General features: G+C 35.5%; 4 protein-coding genes and 1 non-coding gene across 10 annotated transcripts; 2 read left to right on the top strand and 3 right to left on the bottom strand.

Moving 5' to 3' along the window:
- The first annotated feature begins 668 nt into the window (after nt 1-668).
- On the top strand, nt 669-4,563 carry LOC7471682 (dihydroceramide fatty acyl 2-hydroxylase FAH1). 3 transcript variants are annotated; one of them, XM_024597891.2, is made up of 7 exons: nt 669-913; nt 1,933-2,003; nt 2,415-2,507; nt 2,673-2,869; nt 2,970-3,075; nt 3,724-3,870; nt 4,215-4,563. In XM_024597891.2, the coding sequence occupies exons 2-7, from the start codon at nt 1,953-1,955 to the stop codon at nt 4,329-4,331; spliced, it is 711 nt and encodes a 236-aa protein (XP_024453659.1). In that variant the 5' UTR covers nt 669-913; nt 1,933-1,952; the 3' UTR covers nt 4,332-4,563. The 3 variants fall into 3 exon arrangements, with proteins under 3 accessions (XP_024453659.1, XP_002300560.1, XP_024453651.1); XM_002300524.4 differs by having other exon boundaries at nt 675-889; XM_024597883.2 differs by lacking the exon at nt 669-913 and adding an exon at nt 969-1,302.
- Nucleotides 4,564-6,046: 1,483 nt separating this feature from the next.
- Nucleotides 6,047-13,289, top strand: LOC7480412 (uncharacterized). 4 transcript variants are annotated; one of them, XR_002978342.2, is made up of 8 exons: nt 6,047-6,239; nt 6,349-6,463; nt 6,821-8,718; nt 9,402-11,005; nt 11,156-11,286; nt 11,409-12,062; nt 12,142-12,247; nt 12,383-12,424. XR_002978342.2 is itself a non-coding variant. In XM_052456683.1 (8 exons), exons 1-8 carry the CDS (start codon nt 6,180-6,182, stop codon nt 12,964-12,966), a joined length of 5,040 nt encoding a protein of 1,679 aa, XP_052312643.1. In that variant the 5' UTR covers nt 6,047-6,179; the 3' UTR covers nt 12,967-13,289. The 4 variants fall into 4 exon arrangements, 3 of the variants coding, with proteins under 3 accessions (XP_052312643.1, XP_024443069.1, XP_024443080.1); XM_052456683.1 differs by adding an exon at nt 12,663-13,289 and having other exon boundaries at nt 6,047-6,215; nt 11,409-12,247; nt 12,383-12,495; XM_024587301.2 differs by adding an exon at nt 12,663-13,289 and having other exon boundaries at nt 11,409-12,247; nt 12,383-12,495.
- Nucleotides 13,290-14,484: 1,195 nt separating this feature from the next.
- TRNAY-GUA (transfer RNA tyrosine (anticodon GUA)) lies at nt 14,485-14,575 on the bottom strand. Its single transcript is given in 2 exon segments — nt 14,485-14,520; nt 14,539-14,575. It is a non-coding gene; the product is annotated as a tRNA-Tyr (tRNA).
- Nucleotides 14,576-14,964: 389 nt separating this feature from the next.
- LOC7480410 (berberine bridge enzyme-like 15) lies at nt 14,965-20,453 on the bottom strand. Its single transcript, XM_052449954.1, has 6 exons — nt 20,434-20,453; nt 19,615-19,866; nt 19,276-19,452; nt 18,137-18,312; nt 17,909-17,994; nt 14,965-15,771 (listed from the first exon to the last, which is right to left on the bottom strand). Exons 1-6 carry the CDS (start codon nt 20,451-20,453, stop codon nt 15,073-15,075), a joined length of 1,410 nt encoding a protein of 469 aa, XP_052305914.1. The 3' UTR covers nt 14,965-15,072.
- Nucleotides 20,454-22,742: 2,289 nt separating this feature from the next.
- On the bottom strand, nt 22,743-24,605 carry LOC7480409 (berberine bridge enzyme-like 15). Its single transcript, XM_002299000.4, has one exon. The coding sequence runs from the start codon at nt 24,558-24,560 to the stop codon at nt 22,962-22,964; it is 1,599 nt and encodes a 532-aa protein (XP_002299036.1). The 5' UTR covers nt 24,561-24,605; the 3' UTR covers nt 22,743-22,961.
- Between the last annotated feature and the right edge of the window lie 717 nt (nt 24,606-25,322).

Below are 25,322 nucleotides of genomic sequence, written 5' to 3'. Positions count from 1 at the left end.
CAACAAAATACAAATACCTTTTTCAACAATAATTTAACTATCCAGCAGGGGAGTAAGAATTTGAGACTAAAAGATTTGTTTTCCTTATAATTTCAAGTTTGAACCTTGTGGTTGCTAATAAGATAACTATTATAGGTTTACATGGTCGTTAACTTCAAGACTCGTGGGATTAGTCGAGGTACGTATAAGCTGACCCGAACACCCACGTTAATAAAAAAAAAATATTAAGTAATTTGTTTGATTATTAAAGAGATTTTATTTTATTATTTTCTTAATGTTCTAAGATTGGATTTTGAAGTTGTCGAAGAGTTTATTAAATTCTCCTAAATACACCCTCCTGTATTTTGAAATACTCATATTATTTTATTTAATTAAATTCACTTAATATTTTTATTTTTAATTAAAGCTACAACAATGCTAACCACATTACCGCGTAACAATCACTTCTTCAAATTCAAACCTTATCATCAACAAAATAACATTAACAACAGTAGAGATCCAACTAAGTTTCTGTAATAATAGCATTAAACACCTGGAACTTGCCAGGCTAGCACCTAGAAAAAAGGCCTTTGAATAGATTTCTATTCTTACAAATAAAGTTCCAGGCTGGAAACCTTTAAATTCCAACTTGATTTTGATTCTTTTATGTGGCATAAAAGAATCAAAATCGAGTTGGAATCTACCAATTTGATTTTGATTCTTTTATGCCCATAATAAAATCAACGGTCCACGTTTCTCTAATCTCTGCTATACTTGTCACTATATTTACTTCTTTTTCACTGCCACCCTTTCTTCCACTCATTTTTTTTGGCTAAACACAAAGGCAAAAGCTAAAACACCACAGCTTTGGTCTGGTTGTGGTGGTTTTTGTTTTTTGAAAGAGAAAAAGGTGAGAAACCCATTAAAGGCTAAGGTTTTTTGAGTCTAGATCCGACCCGCATTGCCTTTTTTCTTTCTAAAGTTTCTGTCTTTTTTGTTTTTTCTTTCACTTACTTATTTTTGGATCTGGGTTTTTGTGTTTGGATTTTCTCTGTAGAAAATTCATGGGATTTTATGGAATTTATGGTTGAAGTTGGGTTTGGATGATAAGTGCATTTTGGGTTTGTTTTGTTTTTGTTTTCTGTTTGGTTCCTGAGAAAATCTTGTGGTTGTTTTGTATTTAGAGAATTGAATGAAAGATGGGGTTTTGAATGAATTGTGTGGTTGGTTTGACGTCTTGAAATTGGATTTCTGTGCTGCATTGTTGGTTTGTTGATTATGGTGAAATTTTCTTCTTGTTTCCTGAGAAAATGTGGGAAAAAGGTAGAAATTTTGTATATTGTAATCAAAATTGATATTTTACTTAAATTGAGATGTTGAAGATTTTGTCTCCACGGTCCAATCTACTTGTATATTTATCTGTGTAATAGAAAATCTTTCGAGATATTAAAAAAAAAAAATTACAATCTTGAAGAATAAGGCTCATTTTTTAGGAGGAATGTGAGTTTGAATGTTTGTTATCAGGGTGAGCATTTCTGGCGTTTTTCTCTACAAGTCTTGTATATATGATAAAGCTATAATTGCTTTGAAGTTTCGTATCTAAGAGATTACGGTATGAATGTGAAGTTGAAATTCGATGAATGGTGGGCCCCTGAGGCTTAGAAACTTTGAAGCCCATTCTTTTCTTCTTTAGCATTTCTTTTCACATTTTGCTTGTAGGTTTTGTAATTTTCTTTTTTGTTCTTGTCATAATTTCAGCAGATATATATCTATTCCAGTGAGCTTTATTGACTATTATGAGGAATTGGATCTAGAAATACAATTATGTCAAATTGGATTTTTTTTGTACCAGAGACTATTTGCTTATATTAAAAAAATGTATAATTCCTCGTTGCATTTCCTGTACTCATGTAATTTTTTCTATTGAATCTATTCGTTTCATTTTTCCTATAGCTACACAACGAAGTCTCAAGATGGTAGCACAGGAATTCACTGTTGATCTAGACAAGCCCCTTGTCTTCCAGGTACAGTTGCACCGTCACTTCTTTTATAACTTAATCATATATGGAAGTTGCATTTGCGAAGCCAAATATGTTCTACTGAACTTTGCATTTTTAAGTTATTTCCCCCGTTCTTGAGCCATTTCTATCTTATTGGGTTCAAAATAAGAATCATCCATCTTACTTATTTTAGCAATTTAGTTCTCTCTTTTTTTGCCCTCTTCTGTTTGCTCAATGAAACTGCTTGCTTTAAACTTCCCATTTTGGCTTCAGCATGATTTCAGAAGCTTCTTAATCTTGTTTCTTCCTGCTTCATCTTTCAGTTTTATTCGCATGATTTATACTGAGTAACATTTTTTTCCTTCGTTTGATGCACTTTTCACACTGTCATTGTTAATTCTGTTAGTGATTAGAAGTTCTTGAGATTTATTGCAGGTTGGCCATCTTGGAGAAACTTATGAGGAATGGGTGCACCAGCCTATTGTAAGCAGGGAAGGCCCTAGGTTTTTTGAGAATGATTTTATAGAGGTATTGCTGCGTTGTTTCCAATCTGTAACATGATCACAATTCATCCTTGCATGTATATACATGTTAGAATTTTCATATCAGGCATTTTAATTAAGGTTCATAGAATGCATTTGTTGAGAATACATGACTGCATCTTTGACACTTGACACTTCTATTTTGGAACAGTCCTTGACACGCACTGTTTGGTGGGCGATTCCTTCAATTTGGCTGCCTGTTGTATGCTATTGCGTCTTAAAGTCTGCAAAGATGGGGCATGCGCTTCCTGAGATAGCCTTAATGGTGGTTGGTGGTGTTTTCGTTTGGACATTGCTCGAATACACTTTGCATCGCTTCCTTTTCCACATAAAAACAAAAAGTTATTGGTTAGTCCTCTCTCTACTCGCACCCATGCACTGAATCTTTTATTTTCTATACAGTTAAGCTCTGGTAGACTAGTCTTCTGATGATGTGAACTTGCTTTAGGGGGAACACAGCACATTATCTTCTTCATGGTTGTCATCATAAGCACCCTATGGATGGTCTCCGCCTTGTTTTTCCTCCAGCAGCAACAGCTATTCTCTTGGTGCCTGTATGTGTATTTTGCCTTGCCTTTACTGTGTCATATAGTTGATAAAAAGTCGTGTTTGAATGCTGAGCACTTTAATTTTTCAAACTGTGAACGTTCTTCAGGATATTTCCATGAATTTCATCAGGAGGATTCTGTTCTTGCTCACTTGTTGCATTAAGCATGGGTTTTAGATTAACTGGCTATCAGTCATCATGTGTGCACGCCTTTTTTACAGACCTTCTTATGGTTACGTGGGGGGTTCTGAGATGGGAAATGCCCCACTCCTGCAAGTTTAGAATGTTGAGTTATGAATAAGAGAAATGATGAGCATAGGCCACCTTGTGAAAGTAGAGTATTACTTTATGCTGACATATGGCTGAGATGAGCATAATGTTGGTTCCAAGCGTAATCATAATTGAACTTTTTGTAGCAGATGTCATGGTTTCAAGTCCTGTTATAATTATACCAAAAGAATGGCAGATGATTCATTTAGAAAAGTTTTTGCTGGGCAGTTATCATTTGTTATGTCCTGGCATGAATGTATCCGAGCCTCAATATTGAAATGAGTAATTTCAGAGCTTTGTTAATCTGTTTGTACTGTTTTTGTGCATAATAGCTGCTCTGTATACCTAATCACACTGGTTTTTACTGTAAATTTTTCCTTGCCAGTTCTGGAATATGGTCTCGTTGTTTGCCACTCCTTCAATTACTCCTGCTCTTTTCGGAGGTGGTTTACTGGGCTATGTGATGTATGACTGCACTCACTACTACCTGCACCATGGTCAGCCTGCAAATGATGTACCAAAAAATCTCAAGGTAAGAGCAGCGTAGCCACCTATTTACTCTTTGATTACCAATCATATAATCTTGTAGAATGGTTACGGTAATCTATTGGTGGTTCTACATGGTTACGCTCAGCCCCATAAATAACTACTGCCTTTAGTTCATAGAAGATTTGTAACCGGATACAGTTTCACTTCATCAGTGATCACAAAAAAAATTGTCAATGAGATTAAAGCTAGCATACATTGAGGATTTAAAGTTTTTGCTATGTTTCTTTCTTTCTCTTTTTTGTCCCTTTTCAATTTGTAACAAAGGGTGCTGATGAAAACCAGTGCTCCATGAGCTTGACTGATGCTCTTCTGAATTGTGTTCTACAGAAATATCACATGAACCATCACTTCCGGGTCCAAGACAAGGGATTCGGAATCACTTCCGCGTTGTGGGACAGAGTTTTTGGAACACTTCCTCCATCAAAAATGGCAAAGAAAATGTAGATAATTTAATTGAAAGCATAGCATTACATCTAGCAAGGGTCAACGTGGAGGGTCTGAAATTCATTTTTCTTTGTTCGTAAGTTCGTTCATCGGCCATCCATTGATTTAAATCGTGTTAATCCAAGTGTTGTCTACCAGGGTTTTAGACTTGACATGGACGTTATCAATTTTTGTCGTGCCCATTCCCCCCCACCAGGAAGTTCTGTATAAATTAAGCTTGCTTTTTTATCAATTTGTTCTTGAGAAAATCTCCTTGCGTATATTGCTTTTAGTTAATTCCTTGAACGCTTTGTGTTTAAAAGAGAGTATGGCTTTGTTTTCCTGTATTTGTCATTGCTCTTTCAATTTCGGATCAAATATGATCCGACTTCGATGTAATTTAATGGATATGGTATTTCATATTTATAATATTCTTAAAACTTAAACAAAATTAAATATAAAAAAGGTAAGAAAAAAACATGGCACTAGGGTTACATTTAAGATTTATTTATTTTAAATGCTAAATGATTTTTGTACTTTTGTTTCTTTTATTATTTACATTGATGACTATTCTTTCAAACAATCTCATGAGACCTTTTTATTCATTTTTTCAAGTCTTAAATTAATTTTCGAGAAAAAATTCTATAGACATGAAAAAAAGTAATGAGTTATTGCTTAAATTATGTCTTGATCTATATATATATATATATATATTCATTTCAAGCTTGGTTCTTTGTAAAACATTAGGGTTTTCTTTCATGCCAATTAAGTTGTTCCTAGGGGGCAAGCATTTTTAGTTGTCATACTTTTTGCCTAATTTAAATTATTATTTTTTTATTCTTACCGTACCCTGATATCTTCACATCTTTTTAAAGAATGAGACTAGTCCCGTTCGGGGTTCGTGGCTGCTCCTCTCAATAAATACACTTCCTGGAGATCGAACTTGTGTTCTCATTCTTATAGGGATATAACAGTGTCTTAATCGCTAATTAGTTTTGAACTTATATATAATATTTTATTAGGATTATTTGATTTAATTATTTTCAATGACGTGACATTTTGATTTTTTTTTATATAAAAAATTAACATATGAAATATAATCATGACATTTTTTCTTGTACAAGTGATGATTAAAACTCATTCCACGTTAATACATGATTTTGAATGCAATTAATATTTTTTTAAAAAGAAATCAAACAAATTAACCAAATTTATTATTATTCTAATTTGGGTTGCCAAATGAAAAACTCAATTTAAATTCATAAACATTGGATAAATCTTTTTCTAAAATAAATTGAAATTGAATTTACTACAATCTGATCTGTTTGCTGACAATCCTAAAAATAATTATTAATAGTTATTGTTATATCTACTTCCTGGAATCTAAACTTAAGATATCTAAAACTTGATAAGTAAAAAAATTAATTAGTGTATAAAAGTTGATAATATATTTTTTAAAATATATTTTTTCTTAAAAATATATTAAAATAAATTTGTTTTAGATTTTTTTCATATTTTGACATCAAAACTAAAAAACATTAAAATAAAAAATACTTTTAAAACACTACTTGTCAACCAAGTGAAACAAAAAGAAAGAAAAGTAGAAAACCCTAGAAGAGGCCCAAAAGTCGGCTCAAACTTCTGACAATAGATGGTAGAGTTAGCCCATCTAGGCCCATATCCGTATCCGATTAGGTTTCTTATTTTTACATATTAGGATTTATTTTCCTCCATCTTTTGAGGGTTTATTTAGGGCTTTTCTTCTCCCCTCGAATTCATCACTCAAAAATCAAATAAAAACCCTTTTATTTATTGATAATCTAACAAACAATGCCTCCTTGATTGGTCGTTGGTTTTTCTTGTAAAACCATGACTGCTGATGTTTCAGTAAAGAAGGAAGCCACAGTGAGTAATCCATGCTGCAATGTGGTAAGTCATTGTTATATTGAATTATAGATTTTTATTTGGTTTTTGTTGATTTTTTCAGTTTTGATGATTAATTTTTTGTGGGTTTGTTTTATTTTTTTTTTGAATGTAGTGGAAGGAGAAGTGTAGGAAGTTGGAAGAGGGAAGGAAGAGTTTGAGGCAAGCAGTTAAGCTTTTGACAGAACAAGCCGATAAACTTCAGGCTAAGAATGTTAGTCTCAAGAAGGGTAAAAGTTTCAATTTTTTTTAAAGAATCTAATTTGATTTGGTAGTTAAATATGTGTATGGGGTTTTAGGATGGATTTTCTTTTTATTAGATAATTTTGTTATAATGTTGATTTGTTGGGTTGGCTCTTGATTTTAAGTTAAAATTTTGATGACCAATTTTTTGATTCGGTAGAATATATCTATCTCACTTGTTAGTTAGTATTGATGATAATGCCACGTTTGTTGATTTGGGCAGTGGATCCATGATGATGGAATGAATGATGAGGCGAAAACTATATTGGATTTTTGTTTGATACTAGTGGGCATGCTTTTTTGCTAGTGTTGTAGAAATTTACATTAGTGTGGGTTTTTTGCAGCATGTGAGGAAGAGAGAGTGAAGGTGGAGGCTGAGAAAGGGGGGAAAGAGAAAGAAGCAGCTTTGAGAGTTATGTTGGACAATGAGATTTTTGCTCTTAAGTCTGAAATATCCACCTTACAGCAGAAGGGAAGTGCAAATTCAGAAGATGAAAATGGAGAGGTTAAGCTGCTTCAAGATCAGGTTTTTGAAGGAGAGAAGGAAATCAGCAGGCTCAAGGAGCTTCTTGAGGGAGAGAAAATAAGAGCAGATTCTGAAAAGGAGAATGCTGAGGTGGAGAAGAAGAGTGCTGCTGATGCATTGAAACATGTCAAAGCTGAGGAAGAGGGGAAAGAGAAAGAAGAGGCTTTGAGATTTTCGTTGGAAAATGAGATTTCTGCCCTTAAGTCTGAAATATCCACCTTACAGTGGAAGGGAAGTGCAGTTGCAGAAGAAAAAAATTGGGAGGTTAAGCTTCTTCAAGATCAAGTTTCTAAAGGGGAGAAGGAAATCAGTAGGCTCAAGGAGCTTCTTGAGATTGCGAAAACAAGGGTGGATTCTGAAAAGAAGAATGCTGAGGTGGAGAAGAAAAGTGCCTCTGAAGCATGGAAACATGTGAAAGCTGAAAAAGCTAAGGCTGATGAAGAGAGGAAGCATGCTAGTAGTGAGGGGCTGAAGGTTGAGGAATATCAGCTTCAGTTGGAGGCGTTGAAGAAAGAAGCCGGATTAGCAAAATCAAAGTTGGCTTCTGAAACTTTGAAGTATGAAGAGGCAAACAAGAAGTTCGAAACAGAAAAACTCAAGGTGACCAAAGAGAGAAAGCGTGCTGATTCAGAGATGGCGAAAGCAGAGGTGAAGAAAAAGCTTGCAGAAGCAAACAGGAAGAAGCTTGCTGAAGAAAAATCTCACACTGAAAATCTTTCCAAGCAGTTGGAAGATGTGAGACAAAGAATTGAGGAACTACAGAAGGCTGAGGAATATCAGCTTCAGTTAGAGTCTTTAAAAAAAGAAGCTGCTGAATCAAAATCAAAGTTGGCTTCCGAGACTCTGAAGCTTGAAGATGCGAACAAAAAGTTAGAAGCAGAAAAAGCTAAGGTGATGGAAGAGAGAAAACGTGCTGATTCAGAGATGGCTAAAGCAAAGGAGCAGAAGAAACTTGCTGAAACAAATGGAATGAAGGTCGTAGAGGAAAAGTCTCATGCTGATAATCTTTCTCGGCAGTTGGAAGATGCTAGAATAAAGATTGAGGAGCTGGAGAAGGGGATAAATAGATTCATGCTCACCAAAAATATGGGTGGGGCTTTTGATGATCAACATGAAATTTTGAATGGTGAAGCTGCCACAATTAGGTTTAGGGATTTATTGGAAAATTTGAAGAACAATTCAGATCAATCAAAGCTGGTTTTGGAGTTCTTAAATTCCGAGAAGGCTAACAAAAGGTTAGATATTGAGAAGGCAAAAGCTATTGCTGAGAAAAAACGTGCAGATTTGGAGATGCTGAAAGCAGAAAAGCTTAAAAAGCTTGCAGAAATGAATAGGAAGGTGGCAGCAGAAGAAAAATCTCGTGCTGATCAGTTGTCTCAACAGCTAGAAGAATATAAAATAAAAATTGAAGGATGGCAGAAGCAGATACAGGAACTCCTGTCCTCCAAAAAAATGGTCGTGGCTTCTTCAGGTTTACCTGACAAAGTTCTGAATGTGGAGAAGACAAAACTGAAGCTCTTGGAAAAACAAGTGAAGCTTGAAAAGAGGCGATTAAAGCATGCCAAAGAAGGGGCTAAGATGGAAATAAACCGTAATGGTATTCTACAGCAAGAACTAGCTTGCTTGAAACTTCATTTTGGTCAAATGCTGTTTCGCCTGGATGTACTGGATAAATATTTCTCATGTAGCAATGGGGGTACAGAGAAAATGGAAAAGGTCAGTCCCTCTTTTGAATCAACTACAACTTTTTCTTTTGAACTTTTAATTTGGAATAAAAAACACTTGTTTTGATGACAGTGGCCATGCAATTTATTTTTGGAAAGTAGCAAACAGGATTTGACATTTGTTGCTATACTTAACAACTGTTTTATTTTTCTGTACTGCCTGGTTACCTGATGCCTCTTTAGTGACATTTGTTCTCAATACTAATTTATATTGAAGTTTTAGGATTGATGTGGCCACTGTTTTACTATTGACCAATATGTATTGGAATTGTCTTATAGGTTAGAAACATTCATTCTCAATCATTTCATAAAGTTCACTGTTTCTCATGTTGGAGTGTTAGTGCAGGCCATAAAGCATGGGGGACAGTATGTTTTAGATTTGAATTTTTATCTAGTGATGAAAAAAGGATGGTGAAAGTTTCTCATGTTCAGTTGATGTTTTGAGTTAGCAGTTATGCATCTTTCCATGGCTGTTGTAGCTCACATTGATTAGCTTTTCAAATGTTTAGTTTAATAATTATCATTGGACTTGAAAACTTAATTCACAGTGTTATTTTGTCTTTGCTTAAATATTCGTTGTTGTTTCCAATGCATTTGTTCTGTTCTATGTTACCAAAATCTGCACAAGCCTTGGCTAAATAGTTTGCTAACTGGACTGTTTGATGGACTTGGCAGGTTGGGAACCTCGGAACCATGCAAAGGTCAAAGTTGAAGAGAAAACTGTGTGCAGAAGAACCATTTCAGACGCATCCTAATAATGAAAGTGAACTTCTGAAGCCTAGCTGTTTGGCTATGACCATCTCTGAACCTCTCACGCAGACACTTAACTGCACAGCTCCATTGGTTTCACCATCTGGTGGGAACTATACTGCATCCATCTCAGGTATTGATTCTAAATTGGAGTCTCTGCTTGGAGGCTCTAACCGAAAATTGTTACAGACTTCTGCAATAAATTCCAGTTCGGCATCTTTTTCTGATGGTCAGTTGGTCGGCTCACAGGAAAGGGGTGCGCTTGTTCCCACATCAAAGAACTTGGTAGAAGAGAACTTTAATGCTCAAACAACAATTTCCAGCATGTCTGGCGATGTCACTAAAGTACAGCATGATGAAAATCTTGCTGTGGTAGCGGAAAATAGTGTTAGAAGTCCTCTTAGCATTGACATCATTGGAAGAGTTAATGGACACAGTAAGAAGAGGAGGATCCTTGATGCAGTTGAATCTGTTGAACTTTTGTGTTCAGAGGGTAAGAAGCTGCACCTGCAGATGGAAGAGAAACTCTCTGCCTTGCATGGTATGTTTAACAAACAAATTAAAAAATCACACGAAGATGCCATTGTGGAACCTAATATGCCAGGTGGTTCATATGCTAAGCATGAGAGGACTCATAAAACAAGAAAGGTATCTTATGAAGAGAATGTAATTATCCACTGTTTTTCTGGCATAAATCAGCTAGAGAAGACCAAAAAAATTGGGAAAGAAGTCCTCGAAGATGCAAATGCCTGCGGATATACCTCCAATCCTGCCAATCTTATAATGGGAGCTTCAAAAGCATGCTGGGAAGGTTTGAGTGATTCTTTTGAAAGTAGCCCCGGAGATATGGTAAGTTTTGAGGAAGTAGCCAATGGGGATTTCATGAAATTGCTGGACTTGGATAACTCTGCAGATGAGGAATGTTACAGGAGAGCAATGGAAATGCCTATGTCCCCAACTCTTCCTGAGATAGGGTCTTCAGGTGCCGAAATATCTGCTAATAAACCCTTACTTGTTGAAAGCTTCCTTGGATGTTTACCAAATGGAAAGGAGTCTTTAGTGCCTTCTTTTAGATCAGATGCCATTGATGTAGAAATTAGTTCCAATCAACTGAAAGACAGATCCTTTGGAACTTCCCGTGCTGATTTACTGCATGAAAATGAAGGCCCTGCAGATTCCTTTGATATTCTAGGCAATAGAAGTGGCACTTGTAACAGCATGGATTCTGGAAAAGTTTCTGATGGTTGGACCAGGGATCCTGGATCTGATTTGGACACTGAGATGCTGAACATACCTAGTTCTAGATATGAGGGCCTGAAGTTTCCAATTGAAGGTGAACTTGGTTCTATACATGACAATATTCCTAAATACTGTGTGATGTTTTCGGATATAAATGACACTATAAGCATGTCTAGAGTATTTTTTGCGACTCAAACTTGTTTGGCTCGCTGTTCTTTGGACATTCAAGCAGATTGTATGGTTCAAAAGATCTTGCGTGCTCTTAAAATGGAAGGGAAAATTTTACCCAAGTGAGCAATTCATCTCTATTAAAGCATATCATATCTGCACTGTTGTAGAGTCTTACATGAGTTTAATTCCCAAATTAATTAATAGAGTTTGGGTGCTTGGTCAGATAATGACATCGGGTTTTCTCCTTGTTTTCTGTCTACATCTTTTAGGGAGAAGGCTTGCACATTTTTCACTTTACTGCTGCTGAATTTCTCTGCTAGCAATTGGGGGAAATTTCGAAGCTTTTCGGATCCGGATTTTCTCCTCGGCTTAGATTCTTTTGCCAGAGACATAAATGCAGGTATTTATTTGTTATTGATTTTTCTTCTGATACAAAAATACTATAATTTTTTTTTTGTCTGCACAATCAAATTTTTCTCGATGTTTTTGTTGAGCCTGACTTTTGTGTTTCCTTGAATGCAGTTGTTTCTGATGTTGAGGCAAGAAACTTGTTTGCAGAAGTATGTTGTTTGGATGAGCTGCTTGGCCTCATTGAAGAATTCCTCCTAGATGGGAAATTGATGGTATATGCAGATCTATCTTCTGAACCATTGAGTGGATGTGATTTGATGATAGACATCCTTCTGGATGGTGTAAATATAAAATTTGCCTCCAAATCAGCTTCATCCAATCTTTTGGTGGCAGGGAGTATCATACTAGCATCAATATGTGCAGCAATTGACCACATTGGATTTCTTTGTCAGGCTTCATACAGTCTGTTGCGGATGCACAGATGTGATACTGTTTTTGCACTTACTATTCTTCACATTTTTGCTTACCTGGCTGGAGAGAAGTTTTTATCCCCGAGGAAGCACAGTTTGACAATGACTGTGTTGAAATCAGTGATCATGTTTCTTGAAGGAGGAGATTCATCAGTTGCTTCAGCAGCTTCCAGTCTTACCATGTGTAAGGGCGGAATGTTCCATCCATGTGCTAAATGTCCCTTTTCAACTGATGTTGTCTCCATAGATATTGTTACGTCAATGCTTTTGGAAAAGCTTCAAAATTGTGCTGTTTCTGGAATCATGCATCATCTGATGGAATCACCCAGCTTATCAAACTCCAATGTACTATGCTGTAAGGATATAGCTAAACAGAGTTTAAGTCATGAAGTGATTACTTCTGTCCTTGATTTGAATTGTGATGCATCCTGTAGTTTAAACAAGTGTGTGATACCTGCCCAATCAAATTCTATCATGAATGGGATCTTGTGTGACCTGAGTGATCTTCTATCGTTGGTCGAGCTGCTTGCTTTCAATATGGTATGTGGTTTCCTATTTTGGTTTTATATCAGTGTTTCCAATTTTGTACTTCCATTGTGTTCATTACTTAATTGTTTATGGTCCTGAAAAATGTGGCAAAGCTGATTTTCACCTGTCTTTCATGTCCATATGCAGAGCTGGGAGTGGACCTGTGGAAAAATTATAACTGAGCTGTTGGAAATGCTAGAAAGAACAAAGTTAGACAGCTTTGCTGTTGCTGTGGTTACTCTCCTCGGTCAACTTGGAAGGTATGTTTACTTTTGGGGAGGGATACATTTTGTTTCTCATGCTATGGTTTTATGGCACAAACCCACGTAGTGACTTTTTCTTGATTTGTCTTGGACAGTGTACAAAAACGTTTCTTGTATTTTGCATGACTAACTACTGAATAATTTAATCTACTATGTTGATTTAGGCTTGGAGTTGCTGCTTGTGGCTATGAAGATAAAGGAGTAGAGAACTTGAGATATAAATTATCTGGCTTTCTTTCATGTGATGCTACCATCCAAATGGCTCTTCCTGTTCAAATTGCCCTGGCCACTTCTTTGCTAGCGCTACTTTCTCTAGAATTTGAAAAGGTTATCCAGAGCAATTGTAACCTTCCAGCAATTGCATGTCAATCCGTTTCCATTGATCATATAAGAAGCTGGTTTTATTCACTGACCAAGGAGCGGCAAGTATTGTCACGCAGCCTCTTACAATCTTGTGATGTCCTATGAATTGAGGCAATTGCATGGTTGCAATAAGAACATATTACCATCTGCAACATTGCCCATTCAGTTCGAAGTAGAAGTTTCTCAGTAGTGAGAGGTTATCAACTTGTCATACGGGTTAAAGTGAGAGTAGAAATTTTGACGGGGTTCACATTTAATAGGTTTTCCATTCTGAGATGGAGTTCTCCATACAAAAAGTCTTTTCTTTCCTTTTCTTTTGAGTTCTGAGCAGGTAGAAAAAAAACAACACAAATTTTGAGACGTAGCTTGTGTGAAGGCCTTTCTGTATGAGTTCTCTCCCTCGCTATTAAATTTGTAAATTTTTTGAAGCACCGTCTATAGTTGCATTGTTTCTCAGCTTGCATGATTTAATGAACCATTTCAATTTACAATTTACTTTTTCTGGTAAAAGAATGCTAATGCAGCGATGAGCCCAGGTGTTTTATATGAAATGCAGATCTTGATGAAGAATTCTTCAGTGCGTTAAAAATTTCTCCATGGTTCCTTGCTGGCTTTTGTTAACTTGGTTGGCTTAGTTGCACAGGTGATAGTGGAGCATGCTTTGCTTCTATAGTCGTGTACAAATCCTTAATTACCTTATTTCAATAGCATCTTGCAATTCACGCTCCTTGCAAGGCCATCGTTTAGTATTGGAGTTTCTCTTTTTTGACGTGACACATAGCCATGCCAAGAGTCTTTGGGTGCTGCATAGTGCGTATATTTCCAATCCCGAGGCACTGCTCTCAAGTACTTTGTCGAGAAATTACTACAACTGCGAGGTAAGTCTCCCTCTCCCCCTCCCCCTCCCCCTCCGCCTCTCCCTCCTTTTCTTTTTAGAGAAAGAAGGAATGTAGAAATTTTACAAAGTTGTGTGTCACAAGTTCAATTTATCGGAGGGACTATTTCCCCTTGCTGGCTCCCTGATCTAAAGCCTATGGTGTCAATTAACTCGAGCCTTGCACTCACATGGAACACATTACACATCGTTTCTTTTTCTTTTTATGTAGTCCATGTTGGAAAAAGACCTCATTTTGCAGGACTGTTTATGTACTGCCTTCTCCTTTATGTATAAATGCTCGGAATACTTTGTTCACTTCTCTGAAGAAATTATAAGATTCAGCCTTGCTTTTCACCTGATCCAATTTCTTGAAGGACTTCATACCCCAATCCCTAGCCTCAGAATAACTAGTGTTTGCCTGATTGTTAATGCCCCAAGTCAAGATCTCTGTAGATAAGATTGGCAGTCCTCGGGGATTTGGAAACAATTTCATGTGTGATGCTCGAGCCACATTGTCATCCCACTTCACCAAGTATTGAATGTCGTACAAATTTGCTTCCCTGTGAGGGAAAAGGAATATGAGATTCTGGAGTCTCATTCGTTCTTCCCACCACAAGGATCCATTATCATGAACAACTACTCCTCCAAGAACCTCTCCCGAGTGAGTTCATTTTTATAACCAAGTACATATATGTAGCATTAAACCAAAAAAAAAAAAAAAAAATACAAAACAAAAAGGATTAAAATCCGACCTGCCGGATTCGAACCAGCGACCTAAGGATTGGCTGCTGGCATCACCACTACAGTCCTCCGCTCTACCAACTGAGCTAAGGTCGGCCTCTATTTTCTGTAACAGATAATTTCATAATTCTAGTAAGAATCTTGTATTCTTGTGACTTTTTTAATAGACTTCCAGACTGCTTTTGTCATTGCGTTTTACATTTGAGTGTATTTTAAAAATGCGTTTAATATATAAAAGATTAAATTGATTTTTTTTTATGGTTTTGATTTACGGATAATAATAATAAATATTTTTTTTAAAATATTTTTTTTAATATATTTTTTAATAAAAAAATACTTAAAAAAAAAACCATGAACCACTATAAAAAACACAAGTTGTTGGAGTGGGGGTTAATTTCATAACAGGGGGTTTTGGGCCCTTTGGGGACCCTCAACATATTTAATATTAATATTTATTTCAAATCCTAATAATTAACCAAGAAGCTTGCTCAACCCTATAAATCTCCAACATAAGAAACAAAATATAAAAAAGCCAAAGATGTGCAGTAAAATAATTAGCATTGTAATTCATATAGAATGCAACATCTTTTTCTTCATTCCACTTCCCTCTTTCCTTCACTCAAATTGAGGGGTGGTAATGGTATGCTTTGTTCATAAGCAAAAAAATTGCAAGGATCAACCATACCCTTCACAATCTCCAGCCTCTCAAAATTGTTCTTGAAATACTTATGACCCCATTTTGCAGCTTCATCATTCTTACCCAAATCCAAATCTCTGTAGTTCACGCAGGCACCCCTTGGATTCTTAGACACATATGGTGTCATGTTCTCATATATGGACCTTATCCAATTTATGTGCCTTTGTGATGACATGATATTGTCCCCGTCTTCCCACTTGACAAAATACTGTATGTTGTACAGAATTCCTTCTCTATACGGAAATGGAGTTTCTGCTTCTGATATTTCCTCCATTCTTCCACCATAAGGTTCCATGATCAATATCGGCTTCTCTTCTTCCAAACACCAATTCCATAGCTTTTCCAAAACAGGCTCTGCTATAGGATGCTCAACAAAATCTGTTGTCGCCTTGAAGAAGCCTTTTGGTTCGGGTTTCCTATTTACAAGGGCTTCCAGAGTTTCCCCTTCAGGGTACACTGAGAAGTAAAGGATGGACTCAATCCAGCTCATTTCAGTACAATCTATACTCCTTAAGCCCAAGTCAGGAAAACTTTCCTCCATTCTTTCAAGGAGCTGATCAGTTCTTCCAAGAAACAAAGAGTTAAAAGTTGCTTTAATATTTAAGAAAAATATTAAATAAAATTGTTTTGAATAAAATTATGAAATTAGATTGACAAAAAATGATATGCAAGTTGACCAGATTATCCAACAAACCAAGCCCTAAACCGAGTCAAACTTTAGCCGGCTCTGACAATTATGAATTTATTTTTTGAGGTAATTCTTCTCTTTGTCTAGTGTTCATTCAATTTACCAATAACTCTTTAGCTTGTCATGTGCTAGAAACCTGTTAAAAAGTTTCGACAAGTTATCAAGAATTCATTGTAAATTGGAAGCAAGTTGACGGGGTAACAATGTTAAGAAATTTTCTAGCATAAAGGACCCAATTAAATAAAATTTGTTGAATTGCCATAAATAAAAAAAAAAAACAAATACATGGGTCAAATATACGACTAATCCTATTTACTTTTATCAGTACAGATTAATGTAAAGTCAACAGACCCTTCATTGCTTATACAGTTTAACATCTCCTATGAAATTTCAGTGTGGTCAATTGCGTCACCAAATGGATTACATGCAAAAGTTTCTACGAATAATTATACTTTAATAAACAATAAAAAATAAAATTGGGCAGCAAGGCCAGAATTTCTTTCCTATAATTTTTAATTTATTAAATAACTTTGTCAAATCACTGATTCATAGTTGAATCAAAATATATAGCATTAGAGAATAATATAAATCTATTTTTGAGATTACATATAATTGAGATAGATAGTTTTTTCTAATAATATCAAAGTTTTAACAATAAAAATATAGGTTTTCCATTACCTATTATAATCTCAAACTTTGAAGCTAGTATTTAGATAAATTTGTTAAATATATTTAAATGTATCATGTTGATATTAGAAATATACTTTTAAGATCACTCATAAAGGAATTTAGTCTCGGTTAATACATAAATTGATCAAAGAATGCTTCTAACATTAAAAAAAAAGTACCTTACTTGATGTGTGAGTTTATCATTGCTGGTTTTTTTTTTTTTTTTTAATGATTAGAGATTTTTGGAAGTTAGGTTTCACAAAATAAAACTAAATTCCTTTCATGTTTTGTTTAAATAAATTTATTATTTTTTAAATCTTTTTTCATCAAAATTTAAAATGTTTATACAAGGAGTGTATCCATGCGTGTTTATTTAGAGTCTGCAGAAGAAATCAAGTCTTAATTGACATATAAATTTGTTAAAAATATTTTTTACCGTCGAAAAAAAAAAACAAAAACTAAACTCACTTTATCAATTAAAACAAAATCTGAAAAATCGATCATACTTCATGAAATTAGTATTGGGAAGTACCATAGTTTATTGCATGTTAGCTACCTCTCTATGCCTTGTATCTTGTGAGAGCAGGGCTCACGGATGAATTCAATTGGATCATATAGGTAATTAGACTTCAGGTTAATTTCATTTTACACCCCTAAGTTTATATTGTCTATCAATTAACCCCCTAACATTTCCCCAATCTAAAGAAGGGAACGTTTGGGAACGCGGCTGCGGCTGCGTTTCCAAAAAATTTAATTTTTTTTTTACTAAAATTTAATATGGTTTGTATGTTTTGGATCGTTTTGATGTGCTGATGTCAAAAATAATTTTTAAAAAATGAAAAAACATCATTGACATGTATTTTGGCACGAAAAGTTATTTGAAAAGCACCCGCAACTATACTGCCAAACACGTTCTAAATGAAGTAGCTTGTTTTCAACATTTTATGTTCAAACCTGTAACTTGAACCTTGTGGACGGAGTTTTATTTTTATGCTTGAAGCCTATGTAATTACTTTGGTCATTTATTTCTTGTATGAAATTATGAATGTTTATTTTTGTCTCCTTCTACAAGTGTTTTTTTCTGCAAAGAGTCAAGTTCTTATTCCTGTTTACAGAGCCAATCAAGACAAGAACATGGTGATCCATAAAATCTATCTCTGGCCATCAATTTGTCTTCAATTCCCTTTTCTCGTTGAAATCGAAGAGGTTGGATGCTTTGTTCATGTCCGAAGAAGTTGTCAGGATCAACTTTGGTCTTCACTTTTACCAATCTGTTGAAGTTATCCTTAAAATACTTGGTACCCCATGCACTTGCTTATGTAAAGCTCGTGTTATTGTTCTTGTTCATGCCCAAATCAAGGTCCCTGTAATTGACGTATGCTTCCCCTGGAGACTTGGAGACGTACGGGGCCATGTAATCGTATAGCTTCCTAATCCAGTCAATATGTTTTGTGGCTTTCTCTGAAGGATCAAATTAACCAGCCAGTCAAGTACAAGATCATGAAGACGGTGCCTTTTCTATGAGGGAAAGGAGTCTGAGATTCTGCTCATCATTCCACTATAAGGAGTAAAAACTACTACAGCATTGTCTTCTGCAAGCAACCTTTGCCACAACCCTTCAAGTGCAGTTTCAGGAATGGCTTCTTTGGCGCGATCTGATTTGGCTTTGAAGCAGGTGCTGAAGGTTCTGTTTCTTTGAAGTAAAATTTCAGGAGTGGCAGTGGAATAGCCAGCCAAATATACTGCAGAACTGATGATCCAGCTTGCTTCAACGCAATCCTGCTGAGTTAAACCCAATTCTGGAAAGCTTTTCGAGCCCGTTTACGCAGCTGTGGCTGCGTTTTAATTAAACAAGATTTACTGTTCATAGGTCCCACATTATTTTTGCGTCCGAAACACAGAGAAAGAAAAGCAAGGAATTCATGCTTTTCGCGCACTGTTCATGCTAATTGCACTGTTCACTGAATAGTGCAATTAGCATGAATAGTGTACATTGATACACTGTTCATGCTACACTGTTCCGGTCGGATCAGTTCCGGTCGGACCGCGTCCGGTTCAAAGCTCAACATGCATTGAACCGGGTCCGACCCAGTAAAATAAAAATTATTTTTAATTTTTTAATTGTGTTTTATTCGAAAAACTAGTGTTTAACATTATTCAATGACACTACGTAAATTAGACAGAGATTGGTTGATGACGTAACATTTGCAGAATTTGATCACTATTCCAGTTTTGTTCCTAATTATATTTTACCTGATGTTGTCGCACGCTTAAGAAACCAAAAAAACTGTAGTCCTTGTCAGATATATTTCGTACGTGATGAAATTGTATAACAATAGTTAAATCTACAATATTTAAATTAAAAACCATAAATATTAATATATATTTTTTAAAATTATTTTATAACCTCAATTTCAAAAGCATTATTAACTAAACACGTTAAACTACTTTTTGTTCAACCTCAATTTCAACCACAGTTTTAACCAAACATACATAAATACCAAATCAACCTCAACTAAAAGCACTTTTTATAAAACAACTTTTTTCAAACCACAACCACAACAGCTATCACAATACCAAACACATTGATAAAATCAAGCACAAGATAATATGGATCTATGCAAGTTTCAAGCCCAAAGGGCTTTCACTTGAGGGGGTGCGTTAAAGAATAATATAAATCATATCTTGGGACCTCACCTAAAAACTTATATTATTAGGTTAAGATGGTTCTTTGACAAGTACCATTGCTCTAAGGTCTTAGAAACAGTAAACACTGTCACGGTTGATGTTACAGGAACCAATTTGACCTTCCAGGCAGTAATGATTCCAAAGCTGCCTCCTCCACCTCCACTAATTGCCCAAAAAAGATCTTCCCCCATGGCCTTCCGATCAAGAACTCTTCCACGAGAATCAATTATACGAGCATCAATGACAATGTACGCACCAAGGCCATATTTTCTCAACATGGCACCATATGCACCTCCTGTAATGTGCCCGCCAATACCTAAACTTGTCGCAGTACCGGCAGGGTAGCCAAGAGTCCTACTTTTCTCAGCAATTCTGTAATAGAGTTCGCCATTTGTGGCACCTGCCTGAACCCATACGCTATTATCATTTATATCAACGCTAATAGAACGAAACTGAGTAATGTCTACAACAATGAAAGGAGTTTCAATTTCAGAAACATAAGAGACTCCCTCATAGTCATGACCTCCTCTACGGACTCTAATGTGGATTCCAAGATGTTTTGAGCAAATTACAGCAGCTTGGATGTGAGATTCGTTCAAAGGAGTGAAGATGAACTCAGGTTTCGGTACAGAAGGCAATGTAAGCCTGAGGTTGTAAGCAGAAGATACCAATATAGGTGTGAATGAAGAGTTGTTTGGTGTATACTGTTAGGAAATACATTTATTTTATTTTTTTCTTTTATGTTTGTATTTTTTTTGTGTTAATTTAGATTGTTTTAACATAGGATTGTTTTCTCTCTTATGTTCGATGATTCAGAATTTCTTGCATAGAAAACTATCCTGAATTGGTATTTTCCAATTGCTACAGCAGGGCAACATGGGTAATTTGCCTTTTGTTGTACATTTAAATTACAACAATGCTCTTTAATTTTTTTTTGTTTTTTCCTTATAATTAAGGTTATTTTTGTATTTTTATGTTATGGATGTACAGAAATAACCTTTTTACACTTGAAATAAAAAAAACAAACAAAAAGATGGAGGGCCATTTCATTATCTCCCATTTAATTGCACAGTAAAATAACCTCCGTGCCCTTGATGCCAATAAATTTAACTCTAAGATTAAAGGGTATTCTTGTCATTTTTTAATATTTTGTTTGTAATTAATGAGTAGGGGTTGGGTTATTTAAGTATTTTTTTTTAAAACAAAACTGACGTGTGACAGATACACGTCATTAGCTCTGTTGTCTTTGAACGACGAGTGCGGTTGATTAAAACGATCAAAACAGCCGTTTCGGGGTGGCATCAATTTCGTCTCAGCATCCCTTCCCTGGATGTGTGGCTCGTGCACCAATAGGATCTCTGGTTTGTCACCGACAACTTTTTTTTTTTCTTTCCTCTCTCTTCCTCGATGTTTATGTCCTCCCACCTGATTTTTCAAGTCAGCTCCTAAACTTCTATTTCTTTGTAATTTAGTCCCTTTGCTTTTGTTTCTATTTTTTTTAAAAATAATTCATTGAATTGGTTTTTTGTTTCAATTTCATCCTTATTGAATTTTTAGCTTTGTCAAATGTGGTTTTTGATCTTTTAGTTGCTAATTTTTGTGGTCTAAGATAATTTAATTTTTAGAATTGCATGTTTTTTTACGATTCCACCCTCCTAAATTTTCTCATAATAGATTTAATCCTTATTTTTTTTTATTGTTGTTTTTTTTCTTTGCAAAATTTTCAAAATTGAAATTGTTTAACCTGATTCAATTCTTTAAAAATTGGATTATCATGGTTTCATGACCTGGGTCGATGGTTATCTCGGTTGCCTCGAGTTTATTTTTTTTTTCAATTTCATCCTTTAATATTAGGTTGATTGAGAATTAGACTTCATAATTTCTTTCGGTTTGCTTTCTATGAAGTTACTCCGGCCTCGTGACTCGGATCACGGGTTTGGTCGATTAACTTGAGTTGACTCATGTGGTTTTTTCATGTAATTTTTACTTGTTTTTTTTTTTTTTTTGCAATTTCATTCTTCAACATTGAGTTGATTGAGAATTGAGGTTTATAATTTATTTTAATTTTTTTTCTATATTGTTATCTTGGTCTCATGATGAAGGCTAGACAGGTAACCCGGGTTGACTCGACTCATTTTTCTAATTTAATCTTATTTTTAATTTCATCCTTCAATATTGAGTTAATTGAGAATTAGGCTTAATATTTTTTTTTTATTTGCTTGCTACATGGTTATCAGTGTCTCATGACTTGGGTTGAAGATTTGACAGGTTAACCTGTGTTGATCCGAGTCAATTGGAGTTGATTCGAGTAAATCTAGGTAGATCCAACATGTTGTCGTCTTAACATTTAAAAAGATATCGTCTTGTTTTTTTTAGTTAAACTACATTTTAATCGGTTGTTCAAGTTGTTTTTGGACCTGCAAAGTCGACTATGTAATATCGAGTCAACTTCTACATGATTTAATTTTTTTAACATATTAACAACACCTAAATATTTTTTTTTATATGTTTAATAAAAAATTGACCCAACTCGCTGTGGAGTACAAGCAATTATCTAGTATTTTACTATATATATATATATTTATTAAGAAGATCCGGCACCTACCAAAATATTTATTTATATAGTACGTAGCCATGCCATGATGCATCATGTTGATTTCATGTAATATTATCACCTCAATGAACAATAATGTCGGTGCAATCAGTGCTTTAATTTATTGCTTAAAAAAAAGTTGCGATCTGATAAGTATTCTTGATAATAATAGAGAAAAAAACGTGAGAAGATTGGATGAAATATTGAGGCAAAGAAAAGAGAAAAACTCTCCTTGAAACTTTGCGCAAGTAAGAGTGTTCTCTAAGAAAAAGAATAGCAAAAGCAAACATTAAACAATTACTAGCTGCTAGCTGGGTAAGGTCTTCGCAAAATAGCACCCTAAAAAAAGAGTCAATTCAAACCCTTGGCATTAATTAATAATTAGTACTTAATATATATATATATATATATATATATATATATATATATATATATATATATATATATAGCCTTGAATTCCTCTTCAACTTTTATTACAAGGTCCAACATCTTTTATTGACTGTCCTTACATGCATGGGGATGGAGTTATGGTAGGGGCTATGTTCTTCACCATAGATTTAAAACTCGATAACTATTTGACCTCCTATTCCCCATAAAAAATAAAAATAAAAATCAAGCCCACAAAGAATGAGATATTATTCCTTTCTCCCTGCTGAAAGTTTTTCTTCTTAATTAATGCGACTCCCCCCAAAATGAAGTCTTCAATCTAAGATCCATCCCTGCGCATACAACTGGAGTGGACCAACAAAGGACAACCTCAATGATTAATTTTGGAGGCACGGGATGCGATGCAATTAATTAATATATATATCTTGTCAATAGGTGAACTTGATGTTGATGAACTGCCCACGGGGCCTTATCTGCAACTATTTTATTCAATTTTTTTGAACTTGTTCATCGAATTGCTGTGATAATTGAGATCTGAGCATCAAGTCTTCAACTACCACGATTATTTATAAATTTTATAGCATATTTTGAACACTACTTGATAGAATAACTTGCTTATTACACATCATTCTGCGACAGGAATGACAGTCTACTTAACCAAAATATTGGAACAAACATAGGATGCTGGTCCAATCACAGACACATAAACATGGTGATCCAACCACCCTTTTTCCTGGCCATGAATTCCTCTTCATCTTCTTTACCTCATGTGCAGTGGAAGAGGTGGAATGCTTTGTTCATGCCTGAAAATGTTTTCAGGATCAACCATGCTCTTCACTAATGCCAATCTGTAGAAGTTATCCTTGTAGTACTTAGCACCCCAAACCCTTGCCTTCTTAAAGTTTGCGCGAGTATTTCTGTTCATACCCAAATCAAGATCCCTGTAATTCACATATGCTTCCCTTGGATTCTTGGAAACATAAGGTTTCATGTACTTGTAAAGCCCTCTCATCCACTTTATGTGCCTTCCAACATTCCCTGAAGCATTTTGCCAGTTAGTTACATAATGGATCATGAAAAGGTCACCCTTTCGATGGGGGAAAGGAGTCTCTGACTCAGAGATTTTGCTCATCATTCCACCAAAAGGATTCCATATCATTAAAGGACTATCTTCTTTAAGAAATCTCATCCATATCCCTTCAAGTCCAGTTTCAGGGATAGGTTCTTGGACAAAATCTGACTTGGCTTTGAAGTAGCTCTTCAAGATATTCTTTGCTTGAAGTAAAACTTCAGGAGGCGTAGTGCTTGGATAGCCGCCAATATATAGCACCGATCCAAGCCATGTAGTTTCGATACAATCCTTTGGTGTCAAACCCAATTCTGGAAATCCTTCTTCCATTACCTTGAGGAGTCTATTGGCATCACCAAGAAACAAGGCATTATAGGAAGTCGAAATAGTTCTATTACCCTTGTTACCAGCTGTTTGAATGATAACTCTAATGAAGAGATCTTCGTCGAGTTTGTCAGCAACTTGCTGCCACCGATAGAGGAGCTTAGTGGCACCTTGTTCCAAGGTCTTACGAACAGTAAAAACCGTCACATTTTCTGGCACAGGGACCAATTTTACTTTCCAGGCAGTAATGATACCAAAGCTACCTCCTCCTCCTCCTCTGATTGCCCAAAAAAGCTCTTCCCCCATGGCTTGCCTGTCAAGAATCCTTCCCTGAGCATCGATTATGCGAGCGTCGATAACATTGTCAGCACCAAGGCCATATTTCCTCATCATTGGACCATAAGCACCTCCTGTGATGTGCCCTCCAATGCCTAAACTGGTGCAAAGGCCAGCAGCGAAACCATGAGTTTTACTTTTTTCAGCAATCCTGTAGTAAAGCTCACCATTTGTGGCACCTGCCTGAACCCAAGCGCTACTATCTTCGATGTCAACGTCAATAGATCGTAGCTTGGCAAGGTCTATAATTATGAAAGGCGATTCAATTTCAGAGACATAAGAGACAGCCTCATAATCATGGCCTCCACTGCGGACTCTGAAGTGAATTCCAAGCTGTTTACAGCAAACAACAGCTGCTTGGATGTCAGATTCATTGAACGGTGTGAAGATAAAGTCAGGCTTTGGCACTGAAGGCAAAGTGTACCTGAGGTTTTGAGCGGTAGAAAGTAAAACTGTGGCGAAGGAAGAGTTGTCAATTGGAGTGTACATGGCAGTGGAGAAAGGATAGGAGGAATGTGAAGTAGTTGAGAGACATTGTAGAAACCTATCCTGAATTGTAAATGAAACTACAAAAGGAGACAGAAGCAAGACTACGAGTATTGAAAGAATTGAAGAACTTGAAAGCACCATTTTTTGCTATCTCCTTGCCTTGTGTTTGAAGAACTCATGTCCCAAGATTACTTATATAGTAATTTGATGAGTACATGAAAGAATTATTCAAATCCCAGGTGGATAGTTTTTATTATATTTTTAACAACCTACACACAGCTTGTGGCCTAAAAATTGGCTGTGGAAAACTGTTGCCATGTGAAGACGATAACTTAGCAAAATATTTTAGCTGACTTTCTGCTACAGGGCATTTAGAAACCGAAGAGCAACCTGCCCTGGCCACCATTTCAATTCTCATTAAATTATACTCCATTTCACATGCATGCTCTTTAGCCAAGTGAAGTTCCAGGAACCATGTTAGATTACTAGGGTTCAGACTGTTACCTACCCTTTGAGATTCTGAAACAACCGACTCTCTGCGATGCTGGAAACTTCAGTGGTAGGAGAACATTAATTACGTGCTTACATAATAATTTCTTCTTTGCAGCCAATCAAGACTTATTTTTGTAGGTCCTGAGGGCTGGCAAGGATTCGATTCCATGGCCAAGCTGTAACAAGAAAGAAAATTATGAATCTTTTAGTTTGAGTACATCTATAAATTTGATCACATCAATGAATTTAGTTTCCGTATAATTTATTATATTGACCCAAAGAAAAACACAAGTTGCAACATAATTATATTACTTTTATAATGTTTCTTGTAGTTTTTTTTGTTTGACAAATAATGCTTTGAATTTTGCAAAAGTCTCTCAAATCTGGGGTGATGAGTTAAGTCAGAATTTT

Source organism: Populus trichocarpa, chromosome 1, assembly GCF_000002775.5.
Source record: "Populus trichocarpa isolate Nisqually-1 chromosome 1, P.trichocarpa_v4.1, whole genome shotgun sequence".
NCBI classification, from domain to species: Eukaryota; Viridiplantae; Streptophyta; class Magnoliopsida; order Malpighiales; family Salicaceae; genus Populus; species Populus trichocarpa.
This window is presented reverse-complemented; position numbering and strand designations above follow the sequence as displayed.

Coding starts and splice junctions, on each gene's coding strand:
- LOC7480409 (XM_002299000.4), bottom strand. CDS start 24,560: ATGGTGCTTTCAAGTTCTTCAATTCTTTCAATACTCGTAGTCTTGCTT.
- LOC7480412 (XM_024587301.2), top strand. CDS start 6,180: ATGACTGCTGATGTTTCAGTAAAGAAGGAAGCCACAGTGAGTAATCCA. Junction 6,240..6,348: donor GTAATCCATGCTGCAATGTG/GTAAGTCATTGT, acceptor TTTTGAATGTAG/TGGAAGGAGAAGTGTAGGAA. Junction 11,287..11,408: donor TGCCAGAGACATAAATGCAG/GTATTTATTTGT, acceptor CCTTGAATGCAG/TTGTTTCTGATGTTGAGGCA.
- LOC7480410 (XM_052449954.1), bottom strand. CDS start 20,453: ATGACGTGTATCTGTCACAC. Junction 18,313..19,275: donor TCTAAGACCTTAGAGCAATG/GTACTTGTCAAA, acceptor TTAACTCAGCAG/GATTGCGTTGAAGCAAGCTG. Junction 15,772..17,908: donor AGTCTCCAGGGGAAGCATAC/GTCAATTACAGG, acceptor TTCTTAAATATT/AAAGCAACTTTTAACTCTTT.
- LOC7471682 (XM_024597883.2), top strand. Junction 2,004..2,414: donor ACAAGCCCCTTGTCTTCCAG/GTACAGTTGCAC, acceptor GATTTATTGCAG/GTTGGCCATCTTGGAGAAAC. Junction 3,076..3,723: donor CAGCTATTCTCTTGGTGCCT/GTATGTGTATTT, acceptor TTTCCTTGCCAG/TTCTGGAATATGGTCTCGTT.